The sequence below is a fragment of the Cydia strobilella genome, chromosome Z (assembly GCF_947568885.1).
Source record: "Cydia strobilella chromosome Z, ilCydStro3.1, whole genome shotgun sequence".
NCBI lineage: Eukaryota > Metazoa > Arthropoda > Insecta > Lepidoptera > Tortricidae > Cydia > Cydia strobilella.
The window spans coordinates 40,377,296-40,396,368 of record NC_086068.1 but is presented as its reverse complement, the minus strand read 5'-3'; the positions used below and the strand labels follow the sequence as shown (position 1 = coordinate 40,396,368).

The window sequence follows — 19,073 nt, the reverse complement described above, 5'->3', positions numbered from 1 at the left end:
ATCAGTCACTAAAATCGGTGCACACATTTTGTGTCTACAAATTTTTTTTAATTTTGCAGCCGCCATTTTGGAAAAGGTCCGCCATCTTGAATTCTAGTGGATGAAATTTGTGTTTCCTCGGATGAAATCATTCAGATTGGTCCCTAGTATCACTGGGCAAAGCGGCTTGCTTTCTGCATAAAGTGCAGTTTCATTTTGCTAACCGCTATAGCTAGCAACCGCTAGTACTATAGCACCCAAAAGAAAAGGATGTGTAGTATTTTTTGTTCTTATTTACTGCCAATTTGGTTTGACCAAATATAATAACAAATCTTTATGGAAAAGTTTTGTACACTGGTATCATTTAGTAGAAAATGTATGTCTATGATTGGAGCAACCACAAAGCCGTTCCAATTTAAATTTTTATTGCAACAGTCATTATCTGCTCAACAGTCGGTCGCTTTCGAACAGATTCTTTGTGTATAATTTAGAGTATTTCTTTCTTTATTCGTTATTAGTGTATAATTTTTACACAGTTTAAAATGTCGTCTAATGCAGAAAATGATAAGAAATCCATTCCCGATATTATTATCGACAAAACCAGGAACTGCAGCTATCAAAGATTACGGTTCTTTGGTAAAGTAAGTACTGATATATTTCTATACAAGTTGAACATATCTTGATAATGCATACCTCCTTAGTTGATATTTATACCCTTTACGACAAATTCATTACATAATATGGTGCCCTTATGCCTTTGTAGGTCTCTAAAACCTGCAAAAAATCATCAAACTCTGAAAACGAGACATTTCTCGTTCTCGTTCGTGGCTCATTACTCTCATTAGCCATGCATTTAAAATTTGCTTACTGATTATAATATCAACAATTTTATAATATAAATCGAAAACAAATAGGGTAAAACACAAATATGGAAAGGCTGCATCAGTTGTATATAGATATTTATCAGGGTTGTAAATGTGTAGTAATGCAGCTAATTAAAAAAATATGAGTAACTTACGATTTCTTCCAGTGATTGGCTAACTTTGTTTTGTTCATAATTAATTATTTAATTGCTTGTCTGTTATAGTTAAATTGAATAAGTTTTAAAATTTCAAGTATTTTAGTCCCAATTTTCTTCTGGTCTGTTAATATCCTCCATTATGTTTACTCATAATTTTATGTAACCAAAGCATTTTAATACACATGTTAAGCATTTTAGATAGTTCATCATACAAATTGTAAGTATCTTAATTGAAACTTGAACATTGTCCTATTGTAGGGAGGTTTTGCAAAATGCTACGAGATCCAGCATACTGGTACAAAAGAAGTGTTTGCAGGCAAGATAGTGCCCAAGTCCATGATGACAAAGTCCAGTCACAAAGAGAAGATGGCTCAGGAGATATCCATCCACCGCTCACTGTCTCACAACCATGTTGTAGGCTTCCACAGCTTCTTTGAAGATGTTTCTAACATTTACATAGTCCTAGAGCTGTGTAAAAGGCGGGTGAGTCTAAATATATTTTGAACTATTTACTTAATGTTTCATTTTTAACCACTGTATTTCTAATAGAGAAGTTATTTTAGTTTTCTGCTGGACATAGGCCTAACAAGTCAGCTAAACTTATAGTTCTACACATTTAACAGTCAAAAGATATCCTACAATATTTGTGGCAATCTAGGTTCTCTACTGATGAACATGTTTACTCCACTCCTATTGCTATATATATATATATATAGGTATTGCTGTTATGCTTACCAGCATGCTGCCAAATAATGTTGTTTATACATTTGTAAAAATTAGTGCTCGCCATTTCTAAACATTCCCAAAGTTTCTAAAATATGTGTATGCTCTTACACCTTAGACCTTAGACAATAAAGACGTGTTCACATATTTTTGAGCCATTTGTCTGGATATTTTTGCATTCAACTGTACATGTCGTCGGGGCGGGGATAATGCAATACCGCACAACTAACAAAGTCGAAAGAGTTTGACATTGAAACAATGTACAAGGAAATTGGACCTTACTGCATTTGTTAGTTATGTGGTATTACACTATCCCCGACAATGTGGTACTTTCAATTAAGTATCATTTATGTATATTATGAGTGCATAGAGCAAACCAACTTATACTATGAGAGCCCCTCATCCAGTGGATCAGTGGGACAAATATGGCCTGGTGCTGTTCCTGTTCCTATTCCTGGTGATTAAGATTGTAATAATATGTGCCATTTTCAACCAAAAGGGTACTCGTTGTCGCTTGTCAGTAAGGCGCTATTTCTATATAGCTTCAATTATATATCAACCTTATCAACAAGTGACAATGTGGTACCTTTTGGTTGAAAACGACACATATATGCAACCATTCAGTATTGTTGTGTTGGTTACAAGTTCAAACAATACTTAATAGCTACATACACAGATAGTGAGATAGCTCAATATTTTTTTTTATTAAAAACCACATAAATTTTCCTGGATACCTCTACTAATGATAAGTTTGCTGTACGGAAAACATGGAAATAAATTAGAATAATAGTTTTTATTGATAAAATTAAAAATTAATCAAATGGATGAACTGATCTTGAGAAAACATGATTAAGTACCACAACTCGAAAACCTATTTTCAAACAAAAAACGGCATCCAAATAGGTTCATCCTCTTAAGAGGTACAGTGACACTGGCAGACACACACAGACATCCCTCTTTTTGCGTAGGGGGGTTGGGCGGATTGAATATAAACTTTATTGTTCAGTACCTGGGAGAACGGGCTTTGCTCGGAAAACATATAAAAACTCAAAAGTGCCAGTTGTTCCAGAGATAACACCTAGCTAGATCGATTTTTAGCCCTTGAAAACTCCATATAGCAAATTTCATCGAAATCGTTAGAGCGTATATATATACAAGAATTGCTTATTTAAAGGTATAAAGATTATGGGCCTTGCCACTTAGTGCATAAAGCTACAAAATGGTTTGTGTTTGTACATTGTTTGAGTGGGGCAGTAGGTATATTAAAAAAAATACACATGTAAATGCAGAGCGAGAAATGCTTATATATAATGTTTTGCAAAGCGAGTAATAAAAAGCTGATGCCAGTGATATATTATTTATTATTATCAGTGATTGGCGATTACATGGCCACACTCCACAGTCAGTGGATCTAGTAGAAATGTTAGTATAGATTACATGGATATCTCAGTAAACCCACAATATTGATTACATGGCCACACTCCACAGTCAGTAGATCTAGTAGAAATGTTTGTATAGATTACATGGATATCTCAGTAAACCCACAATATTGATTACATGGCCACACTCCACAGTCAGTAGATCTAGTAGAAATGTTTGTATAGATTACATGGATATCTCAGTAAACCCACAATATTTATTAAATTTGTTCACAAAAACCCTACTTAAGTAGTCTTGAAATACATTTACTTACTATATAACAATGTTTAAAATAAAAAGCATTTTTTTTATCCCTAGTTGCAACCGAATCTCTGATCACAGAAATCAGATTTCATACATTTGTTGTTCCTTTATTCTTACGAAAATATTTGTAGTCTCGGATTTTTTTATTTAATGTTTATTGTCCAGAAGAAAAACATACGCGCACATATGCACATATGCGTTCTAAACCTAAACCGTCATACCTAACCCCCAAGTGCGGGCTTATGTGGCTTAAGTTTACATTAGGGTCGGTACTCGGTACAGAGTGTACAGACGCTGCAACATGTATGGGAACTGCACGCCGACGCCCGCGCCGACGCCGACGCCGACGTTTGCACATGGCGTGCAGTTTCCATGCAAATTGCAGTCCGTCTGTATCAGCCCTTATTCTGGATATCACTATAATCTTTATTAAGCTAATCTAGATAATTACAGCCATATCGTTAAATTATAAAATGTAGCCAAGCCCATGGTTGTTTATGCAGACAAAGTTTTATAATGTAATGTTGGTTGGTTGTTGGTAGTCTATGATGGAGCTCCACAAGCGGCGAAAAGCGATCACGGAGCCAGAGACCCGGTTCTTCATGCACCAGATACTTGAGGGCGTGCGATACCTGCACAACAACCGCATTATCCACCGTGACCTCAAGCTGGGGAACCTGTTCCTCAATGACGAACTGCACGTCAAGATTGGCGACTTTGGACTCGCTGCTAGAATTGAATTTGAAGGTAAGACATTTAAGTTAAAACCAACCTTGCAAAATTAATTAAATAAATAAATAATAAATAAATCTCATATATCAAACTTTCACAGACATAATCCAAAATGGCACTGGCTCCTTTTAACATTTAATTACGTATATGCTCAGTTAAGTTCAATTTGTATTTCATTATTCCTTGTGACATAGCTGCATCAGAGATTCAGTACTGACAAACAATCATTTTAATAGTCAATTTTTTTAGAATAGCAATTTTTATCGAATGTGAACTAAATCACTAGTCCAGATTATATAGAATAAACAAGTTCATCTAAGATCCGAGTAATATAAAGATCATATAAAAGAAATTGACTCTTTTCAGGAGAGAGAAAGCAGACTGTTTGTGGAACACCTAACTACATTGCACCAGAGATACTGACTAGGAAAGGTCACTCTCTGGAAGTGGACATTTGGAGCTTGGGTTGTATCATGTACACGTTACTCGCCGGGAAACCCCCCTTCGAGACCTCCTCTCTGAAGGATACATACAAGAGAATAAAGGAGTGTGAATACAGGTACAGCTACAGAATAAACTACTTACTTAAATAATTAAGCTAATGAGTTTAATAATAATAAAGTCTATCAGTTATTAATGTGGCGATTACTCCACCAACAAGAGCCGAGCTCTTAAGTTATGATGATGATTATGATGCAGTAACTAATCAGTAATATAGTACTTGTATATTCGAAGCTACTATTTTATAAAAAATTATGAATCAATTACGGTTTAAGAAGAATTTATGACCGTTCTCTTCTTTTCTTGATGGACTTGAGGGCGGTGTTGCCCGTAGCCAATGTCACGTAAAAGGGTAGGAACAAAATAAATGCTCTTAGAGCACAACGCTGTTCGGTGGTTGTTGTAGTTGTCTGGTAAAACCGATAGCTGGATTTTACGAGAAGCACGTGGACTACCGGCCGTTGACTCCAAAATGGTGGTTAAACACGCTTTGAGATTAATTCTCCATTCACTGCACACTACCACATTAGATTATTGTATAATAAAGCTATCGATATTACACTTTAAACAATATTAATGAGCAAAAAACAAAGGAATTAATCACGAGGCTACTATCAAGATGGCGTTCTAACCGGAAGTCCTTTATGACCGTCAATTATAAACGCAGTGTGATTGTGTTGTTCACAATAGCGAGAGCATATACCGCGCCGTGGTGGCGTGCGGCTCGGGCAGCTGGCGCGCCGCGCACGCGCGCCTGGCGCGGGCGCTGGTCGAGGACAATACGCTCAACCATCGCCTCAGGTGGTACCCTGCACGGTGGTGGCCGCTCACGTCACGACCCTCTGTGTTCGTGTTGTTCGCTCAAAACATATGTTTCTTCAACTATATTTAACCGCTCATTTTTATATTATCCATGTTTATTCATAGTCGTGCATTTTTTATACCACTTGTAATGTGAAATAACTGTAAATCTGGATGTCTGGAGAAACTATTTCACTGGAGATGTTTTTGTGTCTGATGTCATGTCTACATTGTCTACCTAGCTTGGCAAAATTTGCTCCGAACAATCTAAGAAACTGGAAGTACATTTTAAATTATCAGAAATATATAGAGGCAATGATTTATTATTTAGCAGACCAATTTCTAGTTGTAGATAAAATACAATAAAATTGTAATGTAAAATAATAACTTTGCATTTAAATGGTCCAAAAAAGCTGTCAATCAAAGGTGTGCAAGAACTCAGTTGTTAACTACATATTGCAGGAAGTGTAGCCCGTCTAGAAAGAACCATCTTAAGAAATTATTAACAAAACTATGAATATTTCCATTAGGCTGAAGCATGTTATACATGCATGTGATACATGTGCGTTCGTGGTGAGATAAATTGTGCAATAGCCGGGTCCGGGTCCGGGTCCACAGTTCGCACATAGCGAGCGAGCATACGGGCGAGGACATTGCCTCGCGCGTATGCTCGCTCTGTGCGAACTGTGGACCCGGCTTTTGGCGTTTGCACGTAACATAGCCTAACGTAGCCATATGAGACCCCCAGTGCCTTGAACTTACCATTTTAGTAATAGTAAAATGTTTAATATTATAATATTTTACGTGCATTACTTTAAAAAATAAAAGTGAAACTCGTACGTAAGTCGCCGAACGACAAGGTAGGGTCAGTAGTGGTGGATAGAGATGCATTATGTGGCGGTTGCAGAATCCCGTCATCGCTGCGCAAGCCCGCGGTGGAGATGATCGTGATGCAGCTGCAGGAGGACCCGCTGAAGCGCCCATCCGTGGACAAGCTGCTGCAGCATCAGTTCTTCACGTCGGGCATCATGCCCGCCGCGCTGCCGCTGTCCTGCCTCACCACCGCGCCGCGCACAGACCAGCTCGAAAAACTCGCGCTTCAGCGCCGTCCGCTACATCAAATCAATTCTAATGGTAAACCGCACACTAACTATGCGCTAATTGGACAGGTCCGCACTGAACGAGTCGTTTCGAAAGGAAATTGCCCCGAGAATCAGCTCGGTCAGTGTATGCGCGACTGCTTCGCGCGGCATTTTCTCGAGGCGGTTTGTCCTGTGTAGACAACTGTTAACCAGTCTTCAGTGAGAACTTAACTCTTAGGAGTCACTTCCATCATAACATTTCATCACCATATAAATTAGGTTTATAACCTATCGGTTTTTTAAACTTTTTGCAGATGATGGACGTTGCGATGAAAAGTTTTCGGTGCCCAATGGACTTACGGAGTCTCAGTCAAACCGACAGCACCTGTTGTCTCTACGACAACAGCTCGTCAAATTGCTCTGTAGTAAGGTATGTATTCAAAGATATTAAGGGCCGTCACGCAGCAGAGATATATGAAACTGCCCATACCTACAATAAAATTTAGCAAACGCTTTGACGGTGACAGACGGTTTGGTGCAACCGATCCTAAGACTTCAGTAGGTGTGGGTCATTTTATTCTCCGCCTATTAGTGCGATATTATCTTAACCAAAATATTTGTCACCATGTGATGATGAAATGTGTCCGCCCGCAACGAGGCGCCGAGGAGTGACGTGATATTTATCAAAACTACCAACAGGTAGCTGCAACATCGTCCTCGCATCGCCACTATCAGACGAGGCCAGGATGATGTGCAAGCTATACTTAAAAATAATGTAGTAGTGTCGGTAATACTGCACTACTACATTATTACTATAGATCTCAGTATGGGGGTGACATCGTCACTGAGTGACGAAACCCCATCATTAAAAAAAAGATTTTGTATACCAGCATAGACAGGATAATACAGGTTATTTGGGTATTTCCTAACTACAGTTACATGATTGTTAGGCCCTTTACACCGCCAATCTTAGATCGTGATATGGGTAAAAGACAAGAGGTACAAGAGCCATAATTTAGATTATAGGCGACTGTAATTATACTTGACATATGGAGTCGCGTGAGTCACGGCAAGACTTGCAGTTCGTTTGCTTCTAACAAGTTCATATAGAAGCCTGCTTTGGTACATTTTCCTATAAAAATAAAGAGAATAATAATAATAAATGCGTCATTTGTACTGTAATGTGTGTGATACTGTTACAGCGTAAGAACCGGCTACAAGTGCTGACGGACGAGCTGAGCGACCCGGCCGCGCAGCCGCTCGTGTGGATCAGCAAGTGGGTGGACTACAGCGACAAGTACGGCTTCGGCTACCAGCTGTGCGACGAGTCCGTCGGCGTCATGTTCAACGACACCAGCAAGATCGTCATGCTAGCCAACGGAGTGTAAGTAGCTCAATTCTACTGTCTTATAACATGCAACGCGAACGAACGGCCGTTGCTATTTACGAACTTACATTCTGCGTAACGTTACCTATCACACCACATCCACAGCTAGGGGGACAGCCTGCGCAAATATGATAGGACAGGACGTCTTATGTAGGATGTGTACAGCAGCACAGAATAACCAAAGAGTATTTGGTGGACTGCGAGGCTTAAGAAATACTGTTTTTTTATATGAATGTGTATGACTTACTTGACTTATTGTCCTATGTCCCCTAGGTGGGGCAGAGGGCGTCCACAGTGCGCCGCCATCTGGATCGGTCTTGACTTCGCTCCAAGTCTTCCCAATAGCCTTCGCCTCTGCAATGATAGTCCAGCGCCAGGTCTGCTTTGGACGGCAACGTTTCCTCTTTCCTTGGGGATTCCAGTCTAGGGCTTGCCTCGGTATGTGTTCAGGATCCCTTCGGAGTGTATGCCCAATCCAACTCCATTTCCGGCGCTTGAGCTGCTGGTCGATCGGAGTCTCATTGCAGCATCTCCACAGGTTGATATTGGAAATTTTCATGGGGGAAAGTATATACCGAGAATGCGGCGGAGGCAGACTTGTAGCTGGCGCGAGATGTCTTTTGTGACCTTCCACGTCTCGCACCCATACCGTAATACGGTTTTTACGTTTGACCGGAATATTCTGAGCTTGACTCTCCGTGTCAGTTTACTTGATTGCCATACGGGGCGAAGCTGTGCGAAGGTTGCTCTTGCTTTGGCTATTCTCGAAGCGATGTCCTCTTCGGTCCCTCCTGTTTCCGACACGACGCTCCCGAGGTATGTAAATTTGCGGACTTGCTACACAGCCTCTGTGCCAATAAGGAGCGGCACGGTACTGGTCGCCCTGCACCTCATCTCCTGGGTCTGCCGGGTGTTGACTTTGAGTCCCGTCTTCATTGCCTCACTTCGAAGGTCGTCCAGCTTGGCTTGCATATCAGCGCGTGTGTGGCTCAGCAGGCATAGGTCATCGGCATAGTCCAGATCTTCTAAGATGTTGGAGAGTCCCCACTCTATGCCGCGGCGCTTGTTGTCAATGGTATGATGCATGATGCTATCGAGAACAACAAGGAAGAGGAGAGGAGAGAGAAGACACCCTTGTCGCACCCCCGCATTCACTGGAATATCCTCCGAGACGAGGCCATTGTGCGTCACTCTACAAGAGTAACTCTTGTAGATAGCCTTTATGAGGTTGATGATTTTCTCGGGGACACCAATTTCACGCAGCCGGTTCCAGATACAAGCCCACCTTAGCGTATCAAAGGCTTTTTCGAAGTCTACAAATGTTAGGTACATTTCCCTCTGCCATTCAGTAGCCTGTTCTAAAATGATACGCAGCGTGTTGACCTGATCCGTGCATGATCTGTGGGGTCGGAATCCAGCTTGCTCTTTGTATGAGAGGTTCAACGGCCTTCGACAACCTATCCAAAATGATCTTGCAGAGCACCTTAGATGGAATCGAAAGCAAAGTAATGCCTCTCCAGTTGCAGGTGATGAGAAGTCCCTTGTTCCAGTCGTCCTACCGGACGACCACCACTCTTCAGCAAGCCAAATGCTATTCAAGAGTGGTGTTAGGGCATTCACGGCGGTCGGCAAGTCAGATTTTAGCATCTCCGCTGTGATGAGGTCGACTCCTGGGGCTTTGCCATTTTTGAGCGATTTGATGGCATTCACTACTTCTTGTTCAGTAGGTGGAGACACGTCGATATCTAGTCTCAGCAAGGGCGAGCTGTCTGCGGGTGTGCTGTCAGTGCTAGAGTCGCTGGGGACGCGGAAGATATCCTCAAAGTGTTCACGCCAGCGTTCTAGCTATCCATTTTTTCTTCACAGCTAAATTTTCAGCCGAGTTCCTGTTTTGTGCCTATTCCTTTTCCCTTCATGCGGAAGGCAGACATCCACAATTGTTCTGATAAAATATTCTGTTAAAATAGTGCTTTTATAAATTTTAAAGAAAATTGTGTTCAGTTACACCATGTAAAATGTAACCTCGATATATCCGAAATATTTTTGTGTGAAGTGATGAAATTATACGTGTTACGCAGAAGAAATTGTTTTACTGCAGTATTTATTAATGTATGGAGGAATTAAAAAGCTAGTAGAATAAAAAAGCGAATGTTTATTTTTTGGAATTTTTAGTCGGTTCGATTCCCGAGCGAGACACGCGAATAAAAAAAATAATTAAATTAGGTTACTTAAGGTTTTAAGGCACTTTCCCTATAGGGCCCATATATTTTTTCCAAACTGTATATTGGTATCCATTGTCTTGATGGCCTATGTTAAATGTCTTTAAAATAAGAAATACGATGTTTTCAAGCTCACCATTTAGATGTGCATGGAAAGACAAAAAATATTTAGAGCTACAATCCCAGATATGATTGCTGGAGTATTGAATACTAGTTTGCCTATGTTAAGTTACTTATAATGAAGGTATCACAATTTGATTTGACAGGAATGTACACTTCATCACTCGCGAGGGTCAAGAAATTTATTTAACTATGGATGATTACCCGCCTGAACTCGTTAAGAAAATGAAGCTTCTAAGTTACTTCAGGAGATACATGAGTGATTACCTCATGAAAACGGGTACGTAATGTTTACCTTAAAACTTACCTTAGATAAGATGTCCAATAAGATCCGGTTGCACGAACTATAATTAACGGACTGACTAACAGCAGATAACTATCAAATGTCTCGTACGTTAATATTTTAGGTGTTTATTACGATTATAGACTGTTGAGTGCAACCAGACCTGACTTAACAAAAAAATGTTAGGTACACGCCGTGCGAATTTTAATTGTCTAGAATTTTAAAAAGATTTTGTGTATTAGACATTTGCAAAGAACTAGAACTAAACAATCAATTAAAAAGGATGAAATTTCCAACAAGATAAGCAGATAATTGATAAATGTTTGTGTTTGTTGTGCATGTTCAGGCGCGTCGGCGGTGGTGCGCGAGAGCGACGGGCTGTCGCGGCTGCCGCACCTGCACCAGTGGTTCCGCTCCACGCTGGCCGTCATCATGTACCTTACCAACGGCGCTCTGCAGGTAACCTTACTTACATGTTGTACAGACGTAGCATGTCGCTCACCGCGCTATTCCCAACAGTTTCCATACCACCAACTACCAGGTTACCAGGGATATTTATTATTATTACTCGGAGCCCACTGTGTCCCACTGCTGGGCAAAGGTCTCCCCCCTCTGTTTTCACTTGTCTTTGTTTAGTTTTATATCTGGCCAGCCTCTCAAAAAGGAGTCCAAGTTATCCCGCCATCGCCGACGAGGTCTGCCGGGTCCCCGGTTAGACTCGTGGGGCTCCCACTCCATGACCAGCCCAGCCCCATTTCAACTTAGCCGCTTTCCGAGCTACGTCTATTATTTGAGTCTTAGAGCGCAGCGTGGTGTTTCGGATAACAACTAGGAATTTTTTCCCCCCTTTTTACCAGTGGTAACAACAGGGAAAAATAATTCCCGGTAGTTACCATCAACTCGGTTTGGTGGTGCAAAAAAAATCCCAGTGTTACCACCAAACCGAGTTGGTGGTAATAAAATTATTTTTCCCGTTGGTGTCCAGATCGCATTTGACCAACATTATTCACAAAGACACAAATCTGATGCCAATTCGCAGTAGCATATACACAACTCCTCGTCATATTCGTTTAAAAGCAACGGAGCCTTTTCTTTAAAATATTTTTATTTTTTAGATAAACTTCCAAGACCACACGAAGATAATACTGTGCCCGCTGATGCAAGCCGTGACGTACATAGACGTAGAGAAGAACTTCCGAACATTCCGCTTCAGCACTATCGAGAAGTACGGGTGCGACGAGAAGCTGTTCAATAACCTCGAGTATGCTCTAGAGAAATTAAACTCGGTGCTCGGCATGCCGGCCGTCACCCCGATGATGTCGTGCAGTTAGACGAGTTCGCCGGCGCCCACCTCGCCGTGGGTAGGGTAGCTAGCGCTACACTGCAATGTTGACCGTCACTGACGGGCGGGCCTTTTCTACTTGGGAACAATATGAGCCATATCCGCAACATGATTAGTAATACCTGTGTTAAATGGCTTTCGAACCATTCTTTTATGATATTGTTTTTAACCACTTGAAATATTTTCTCATATAATCAATTTCACTACCAACAATCTTTCTTTGATTAGTTTTCTTATGATTGTTGCATAGTATTTGTTAGTTATTTTTGTTAGTTCGCTTTCTATATGGCAAGTTCTTTGGAAATAATTAGCCTCATGCATGAAGTTTATATTTGAACGAAATATTTTTTATTCAGATGTTTGTTACCGTTATATCATGTTAAAAATGCTTTCCGTTATTAAATTATCATTTAATTACTTAAAATTATAAATAAAAAGTACAAAAATTTGCCCGCAAAAAGCTAGTGAGCGAAACGCGCGAAACGCCACGTGACGTCACGCGTTCGACAGATTAGTTAACATAAGTGTCAGTAGTAGCAAACGTCAGTTGGACCGCCCAACGTGTGACGTCATCACGCTCTGTCGAATTCGCGCCAAAAATTATGAGCGTTTCAACCGCACAAAATTTTTCAACATTTTAAATATTTTTTAATAAAATAATGTAAAGGTTTACAAAAGTATTTTTATCATTTCCGATGTTCGAACGATATAAATTATGATTACAAAAATAAAAATAAATTCATGCATGGAGCTAATTGCGGTCTTGTTTTGTGCCCAGTATTTATGTTATATTTAGGCGATGTTGATTAAGGGTCGGTTGCACCAAACTGTTTGTCAGCGTTAAAGAGTTCGCTAAATTTTATTGTATGGAAAGTTTCATAGTAAACCGCCGCGGCGCGCCGGCAGACGTTAATCAGTCTGTCAAGTGCAGATGGTGCAACTGGCACTAAGTATTGAACGAAATAAAATAGGTTTGTAGCTGTGAAAAACCATTGTCTAAAAAGCCCTGGTGTTTGTAACTGGCTGGCTGGCTTTCGATGTATCGACGCTGAAATGTACACGTTATAATGAAAATTAAATGTCCTCCTAGGACAGTACCTTTTACCTATACCCAACGCGTTCTCTCTCATGCACGTACACAATTATATAATCTCCTTGAGATTACATCTGGTTTTCAAAATTACCCTTTTCGCATAAATGTCCTTTTTAGGGTTCCGTAGCCAAATGGCAAAAAACGGAACCCTCATGGATTCGTCATGTCTGTCTGTCCGTCCGTATGTCACAGCCACTTTTTTCCGAAACTATTAGAACTATACTGTTGAAACTTGGTAAGTAGATGTATTCTGTGAACCGCATTAAGATTTTCACACAAAAATAATAAATAAACAATAAATTTTGGGGGTTCCCCGTACTTAGAACTGACTCAAAAAAAATTTTTTCATCAAACTAATCATTTTTTTCTAAACTGAATGATAAAACTGAAAAAATATATGATGTACATATAAATATACCATGCAAACTTCCACCGAAAATTGGTTTGAACGAGATCTGATAAATAGTTTTTTTTTAATACGTCATAAATCGTAAACCGCAATTTACCTTTCACTCACGTTTCACATAAAAAATACATTGTTAAAATTATGTAATGTACGGAACCCTCGGTGCGCGAGTCCGACTCGCACTTGGCCGGTTTTTTTACATTAACTTAGAAGTTTAATTTTTTTAAAGCTTCAGAAGACTGTAGACCCTGATGTGGTTTTAATTTCAACACGATACCGCCATGCGTTCCCGAGATAAAGGGTCTTGACAGACAGACGGATAACAAAGTGATCCTATAAGGGTTCCGTTTTCTCCTTTTGAGGTACGGAACCCTAAAAAAGGAAGGTTCAGAAGCAGTATCCTCAGCACAAAATTATCATAGGAAACTTAATGAAATCGATGGAAAACTAATAAGAAGGTCTGGGTTACTAACACCAATTACTAAAAAAACATGGTTTTTCAAATGAAAAAAAAATCTTTTTTTTTTAATTACTGTAATTTGTCCAAGTGTTTTTGTGTATTCTTAGAAAACTGGGATTTTTTTCAGTCGTTAAACCTGAAATCAATATTACTAAAATATTGATAATTGAATAAATAGCATATAGTGCACTGCCTTATGGGAATATAGTTCAGATCCGGAAACCGCTTTCAACTTTTAGTATGTTGTTGGGCATGATACTGGGTCTCCAAAACAGCCGGGAGACAGCGGCGCCGGCCATGACGTCATTATTTGTTACCCAGGCACTATAGAGATTGTCTCCCAGTAGTTTTATGATCCTATTTATATTGCTAATATACTAGAAGCTTATGCGAATTATCCTGAAAATGACCAATTTCGATTTTTTTAACTTTAATGCATTTGTTCTAGCAAACACCTACATTTTGATGCATAATTTTCACATTTTTGGTCTGATTTTGATTACTTTGATATCAGTGTATGACTTGAGACATCAGCTTTAATTTTGTAGTACATTGCTTTAACGTCCGACTTTTGGTTTGGTTGAAAACAAATAATCGATTTTTTATTTTTCATCATTTTGATTTATTTTTAAATTTCTCTGAAACTATTGTATATTTTGGTACATAGTGTATTAGTGAAATATATAATATTTTATTGGCTTTTGTTTAATACCCCACACGTGTATGTTCAATGCATAGTTTGGGTGCAAAATGCAATATTCGCAACGAGGCGGGAGTCATTTTGATCACGACATTCCGCTGAAGTAGATGGTCGGCGGTGCTGTCTCCCGGCAGTTTTGGAGACCCAGTACCATGCCCAACAACGTACTAAAATTTGGCAGCGGTTTCCGGATCTAAACTATCTCTTCGACAGTTTCCCATAAGGCATAGTACGTTTGGTTTCTCTTAAAATCAAGTGTCTATTTGAACCTTTTGGCTTTTAGAATCAATCCTTACCAAATTCTTGACTTAATCAACTCTTAATCTTCTTTAGTTACAGACGTGTTGCGACTGTATATTTTGGCCCTAACGGCTGCTATACCTACTATCAATATAAATGTTACGAAATGTGGTTGATGGACATGTACTTACGTTAGGGGTATCTTCGTGATAACTGAACATTTTTAGACCATGGCTACTTCAGTGATCGAATGGATTTGCAAGATACTTTGAAATTGAAATTGAAAATATTTATTTCAGGCACAGAACAGAACCCATATAGTGTTAGTACAAAAAATATAATATGCTACCTATATCTATGTTAGTCTGTACACTATGTAGTAAAACAATAAATACCTAAAATACTAATTAAAACTAATTATTTCGATGATGCGCTGGGCTCATGTAATTGGTTCCAACGCCTCATCAGTGGGCAGTCCACTCTGACGACAAATGCGTTTCTAGGAGACCGTTGGTGCTACCCTGCAATCTATGCAATAGGGATGCCGCTCTTTTACGTATAATAGCGTAAAAGTCATCCGTACGGGCATCGGCGAACATCCCCGACGCACTGCAGTGCCGAGGCAGACCCATCAGTATCCTAAACGCATTATTATATTGCACGCGCAGGGCATTGTACGATCGCTGCGTGAAGCTGGTCCACAGGCTGCAAGCATAAAAGGACTGACAATAAGCTTTAAAAAGTGTAACCTTTACCGTCTCATTCCATCGAGGGTTCAAATGAAAGCAGAAATGTATTTTATCGTTTATTTAATTTTCATTACAATTCCATCATTTTCGGAATAAGATTCGTAGCAAAACGTCTTTAAAAGTTGAAAATCAAAAGTGAAGTGAAGTATCACATAAACCTTATGTTACCGATTATTTTGGAATGAGCTTGAAATTAAAAGAAATAGGAACTCTACTCTTGTGACAGGCATTTCATCCAGATTAAGAACTACCCAGGACCGAATTCTTGAGTAGTATTTGTATTAACATGCTTTCCTACAAGATCTCTTTACATAAATAAAATAAAATTACATACCTCAGTTAAAACTCCTTTCCAGGCGGTGTATTCTCATTTATTCCCGCCGGGCATACCGGCTGTACCGATTTAGTTAAAATTTGGTATGTAGATAGTTTTTAAATTACCCCCAACCCTTTAAATTAAGGGATGGAAGATTGTCATAAGCAACTTACAAAAAGAAATCATTTCATGCAAAATGCAAAAGCATGCAAATGCAAAAATGTTGCCAAGACGAAAAAATAAGGCTAGCACTGTCACAAAGTTTTCAGATCTTTTGTAGAGCCAAGTTTCTAACTCTACAGGCCCTAACTTTACAAACTCTACACCTTAGTTAAAATATGTGGCTTGGCCGTTTTGTTACATACAAAATAATTTATAGTGAATACATTTTTCATCATGCCCATGTGACAGTAGCGAAACGGCCAAGCCACATATTTCGACTAAGGTGTAGAGTTTGTGAAGTTAGAGCCTGTAGAGTTAGAAGCTTGGCTCTCTACAAAAGATCTGATAACTTTTTGACAGTGCGAGCCTTATGGTTTCGTCTTGGCAACATTTTACATGAAATGTTTTTGGTGGGATATAACATATAACTTTCAAATTCAACTTGCGTCAGTATAAACATCGTTAAACTACTTTTTTTTATACCACGTCGGTGGCAATCAAGCATACTTATAGCTAAACATTATTAAGACCCGACAGTGAAACGCAATTTGAAAAAAAAATGTAACATGCTAAAAGTAATGGAATTTACAAAAAAGGCTTAACATAGATTAGACATAATATTTTTTAATATTTCCTAATAAAATCACGCTGCGTGCTCGTACCGCCATGACACTTCAAGAGGCAACTGGCGCGGTCATGGGGCAGATGTTTATTGCATATTTAGATAGATGGCACCAGTAGTTGCTCAGATACGATCGGGAATCATTTTACCTTGAGGGATCGTATTATACACATGTCCCCTACTGGGTAAAAATCACGTCATATGTCTGATTTAGTAGACAAATTATATACTTAGGTATTTCTGTGTTACATAGACAAGATGTTACATGTTTGACGTTGAATATACATGCTTAACAAGTCTGAAAGTTTTATAATGTTTATTACGTGAAGGATAGGTAGTTCCAAAGAAGTGTTACAGAAAAAATATATCTACAGTATTGTTAGTCAAGTAAACTAGCACTGAACCTAGTTACAGTTATCATTAAGGCGCTATTTCCATGTAGCTTCAATTAGAAATCAATCTTATCGACAACCAACAATGTGGTACCTTTTGGTTGAAAACGTCACATTTAAGGTAAGCAATTGGAATTATCTTAAGATTAGTTTTCAGTTTTGGAGGAGGTAGAGGTAGGGTCTACTGTCTGATTTATACATTAGGAAAGGGAAACACAATATTCACATTTAGTAGTCAGTCTGACAAAAAGGTAAATAAGATTGGGCTTGACATTATAATTCTGTGTGGATTGCATGCTGCATGGGTAGTGGGTCACTAGGATGAACAAACAAGCCCTCTTTAGCCTGCCAGTCAGTGTAAGCCCCATACTGTGAAGTGACACCCACTATCTCACCCTGTCCACTGATAGGCCGACCAAATGTGCGTCCTGAACCAGCCAAAAACCTGTAACAAATAATGAATGGCACGTATAGTTTCGGGAATTAGATTGCAGTTTTGGGAAATGTGACGTCTTCAAATGAATCATCAGAGCTAGATTAAGAGAAATTTATTAGGATTTTTTGGGAATGTCTTGTAGATTGGTGCCGCCCCTGAATAATAAAGAAACATATTTATCATTAATTAAGTCACTTACGCAGCAGTGTCAACATGTCTCAACTTAATTGGGGAATCCCTTCTCCAGTAGTCATTGTTGCAGACCACAGTCCAGTGATCGCCGCTGTCTCCTTCACCGCCATCATCACCATAGCAAGACACCTCTTGGTTGCCAGACAATGGAGATGAGAAATAGTGTGAGTGGAGATTCTTCTTAGAGGATACATGATGGAGACGGATGTTGGAGTTGCACTTAATAGGCTCTCTGCAAAATGGTATAACAGCCATTTATATTGGATTAACAACGAATCTAAAAAAATCACAAAAGACTTGGTAAGTATATAATTATTTTACCCTCTTTTACATGTGTCGCCCATGGAAGCGCGAACCAGCCAGTGACTGTTGTAGTCGTCCGCGGCGTCGACAGCGGTGACGGACTGCTGCCCGGAACCCGAGCCGTACTTCACATCGTGCGAATGCAACCTCAGACGCAAATCCACATTCATTATTTTTAGTATGGTGCCGCACGTAACAAACTCTGCTTTAGAACCTGTATTACAAACATTACACATAAGTTTATTGTAGGTGTGAACCGCTTTTCCTCCCATAAGATAAGGCCACGTAATTCCCAGTTCGGCCAGCGGCACTGATAATTATAATATCAACGTTCATTTATTAACGTACCTTCTGTTACTTGAATTATGAGAAGAATCCACATTATTGATAACACTGAAATTTTGTAGAGAATCATTATGTATTTGGGTAAACGTTCAGTTATTAAGTTAAAAATAATAAGCAGAATTTCACGAGTCTCAACACTCAACCGATTCGGTGTGCCGTGCAAAGAGTATAAAAGGGCCCACTGACTATCAGTCCGCCGGACGATATCGGCCTGTCAGTTAGAACCATGAAGTTATACCCTAAACAGGAGCGAACTGTCACTTTTTTTGCCATACTAAATTGAACCTTATCACCGAGCCAGAAAGGTGTTCGTACCAGACTAGAGAAAACGGTCCACATGAGATAGCAAAAGTGGGTCGCGGTGTCCCACTCGCACATGTTGCCAATGTTAAAAAAATACCATTTTGGTAGTATTTATATCAATAACTACTAAAATTAAATACCTTCTTATATTATTTAAGTGCTATATTCAGAGTGCGGTTCTGATATCTTTTACGTAATTTGTAAATAGTTATAATGTCAATATTATTAACTGATTTAACCAAGCATGTGCACAACAAAAAATACATTAATTTTAATATGGTAGACATTGTAGTAACTTTGAATATTAATTGGTATCCCCAACTTGATAAAGAAATTTTCAAAATACATGAATGGCGGCGCTCAAGATTTAATTGCGAAATAAAGTATAAAATGGGTAAAAGATGTTGTGTGAAAGGTTGCAGAAGTGAAAGTTTTGTTGATTGTGGTATATCTTTTCACAGGTAAGCCTCAACTATTAAAG

At 39.2% G+C, this 19,073-nt stretch overlaps 2 protein-coding genes across 2 annotated transcripts in view; one reads left to right on the top strand and one right to left on the bottom strand.

Moving 5' to 3' along the window:
- Positions 1 to 340: 340 nt before the first annotated feature.
- The window catches only part of LOC134754852 (serine/threonine-protein kinase polo), a 466,060-nt gene continuing 447,327 nt past the window's right edge, over positions 341 to 19,073 (top strand). Inside the window, exons 1-10 of the mRNA XM_063691297.1 lie at positions 341 to 620; positions 1,259 to 1,483; positions 3,949 to 4,153; positions 4,505 to 4,697; positions 6,348 to 6,574; positions 6,837 to 6,952; positions 7,725 to 7,906; positions 10,395 to 10,528; positions 10,878 to 10,990; positions 11,647 to 13,446. Of these exons, the coding sequence (XP_063547367.1) occupies positions 522 to 620; positions 1,259 to 1,483; positions 3,949 to 4,153; positions 4,505 to 4,697; positions 6,348 to 6,574; positions 6,837 to 6,952; positions 7,725 to 7,906; positions 10,395 to 10,528; positions 10,878 to 10,990; positions 11,647 to 11,862 (1,710 nt within the window). The 5' untranslated portion in view covers positions 341 to 521 and the 3' untranslated portion in view covers positions 11,863 to 13,446. The remainder of the gene's footprint in view (positions 621 to 1,258; positions 1,484 to 3,948; positions 4,154 to 4,504; positions 4,698 to 6,347; positions 6,575 to 6,836; positions 6,953 to 7,724; positions 7,907 to 10,394; positions 10,529 to 10,877; positions 10,991 to 11,646; positions 13,447 to 19,073) is intronic.
- On the bottom strand, positions 17,272 to 18,451 carry LOC134754936 (stromal cell-derived factor 2). Its single transcript, XM_063691417.1, has 4 exons — positions 18,293 to 18,451; positions 17,963 to 18,158; positions 17,649 to 17,873; positions 17,272 to 17,458 (listed from the first exon to the last, which is right to left on the bottom strand). The coding sequence occupies exons 1-4, from the start codon at positions 18,357 to 18,359 to the stop codon at positions 17,287 to 17,289; spliced, it is 660 nt and encodes a 219-aa protein (XP_063547487.1). The 5' UTR covers positions 18,360 to 18,451; the 3' UTR covers positions 17,272 to 17,286.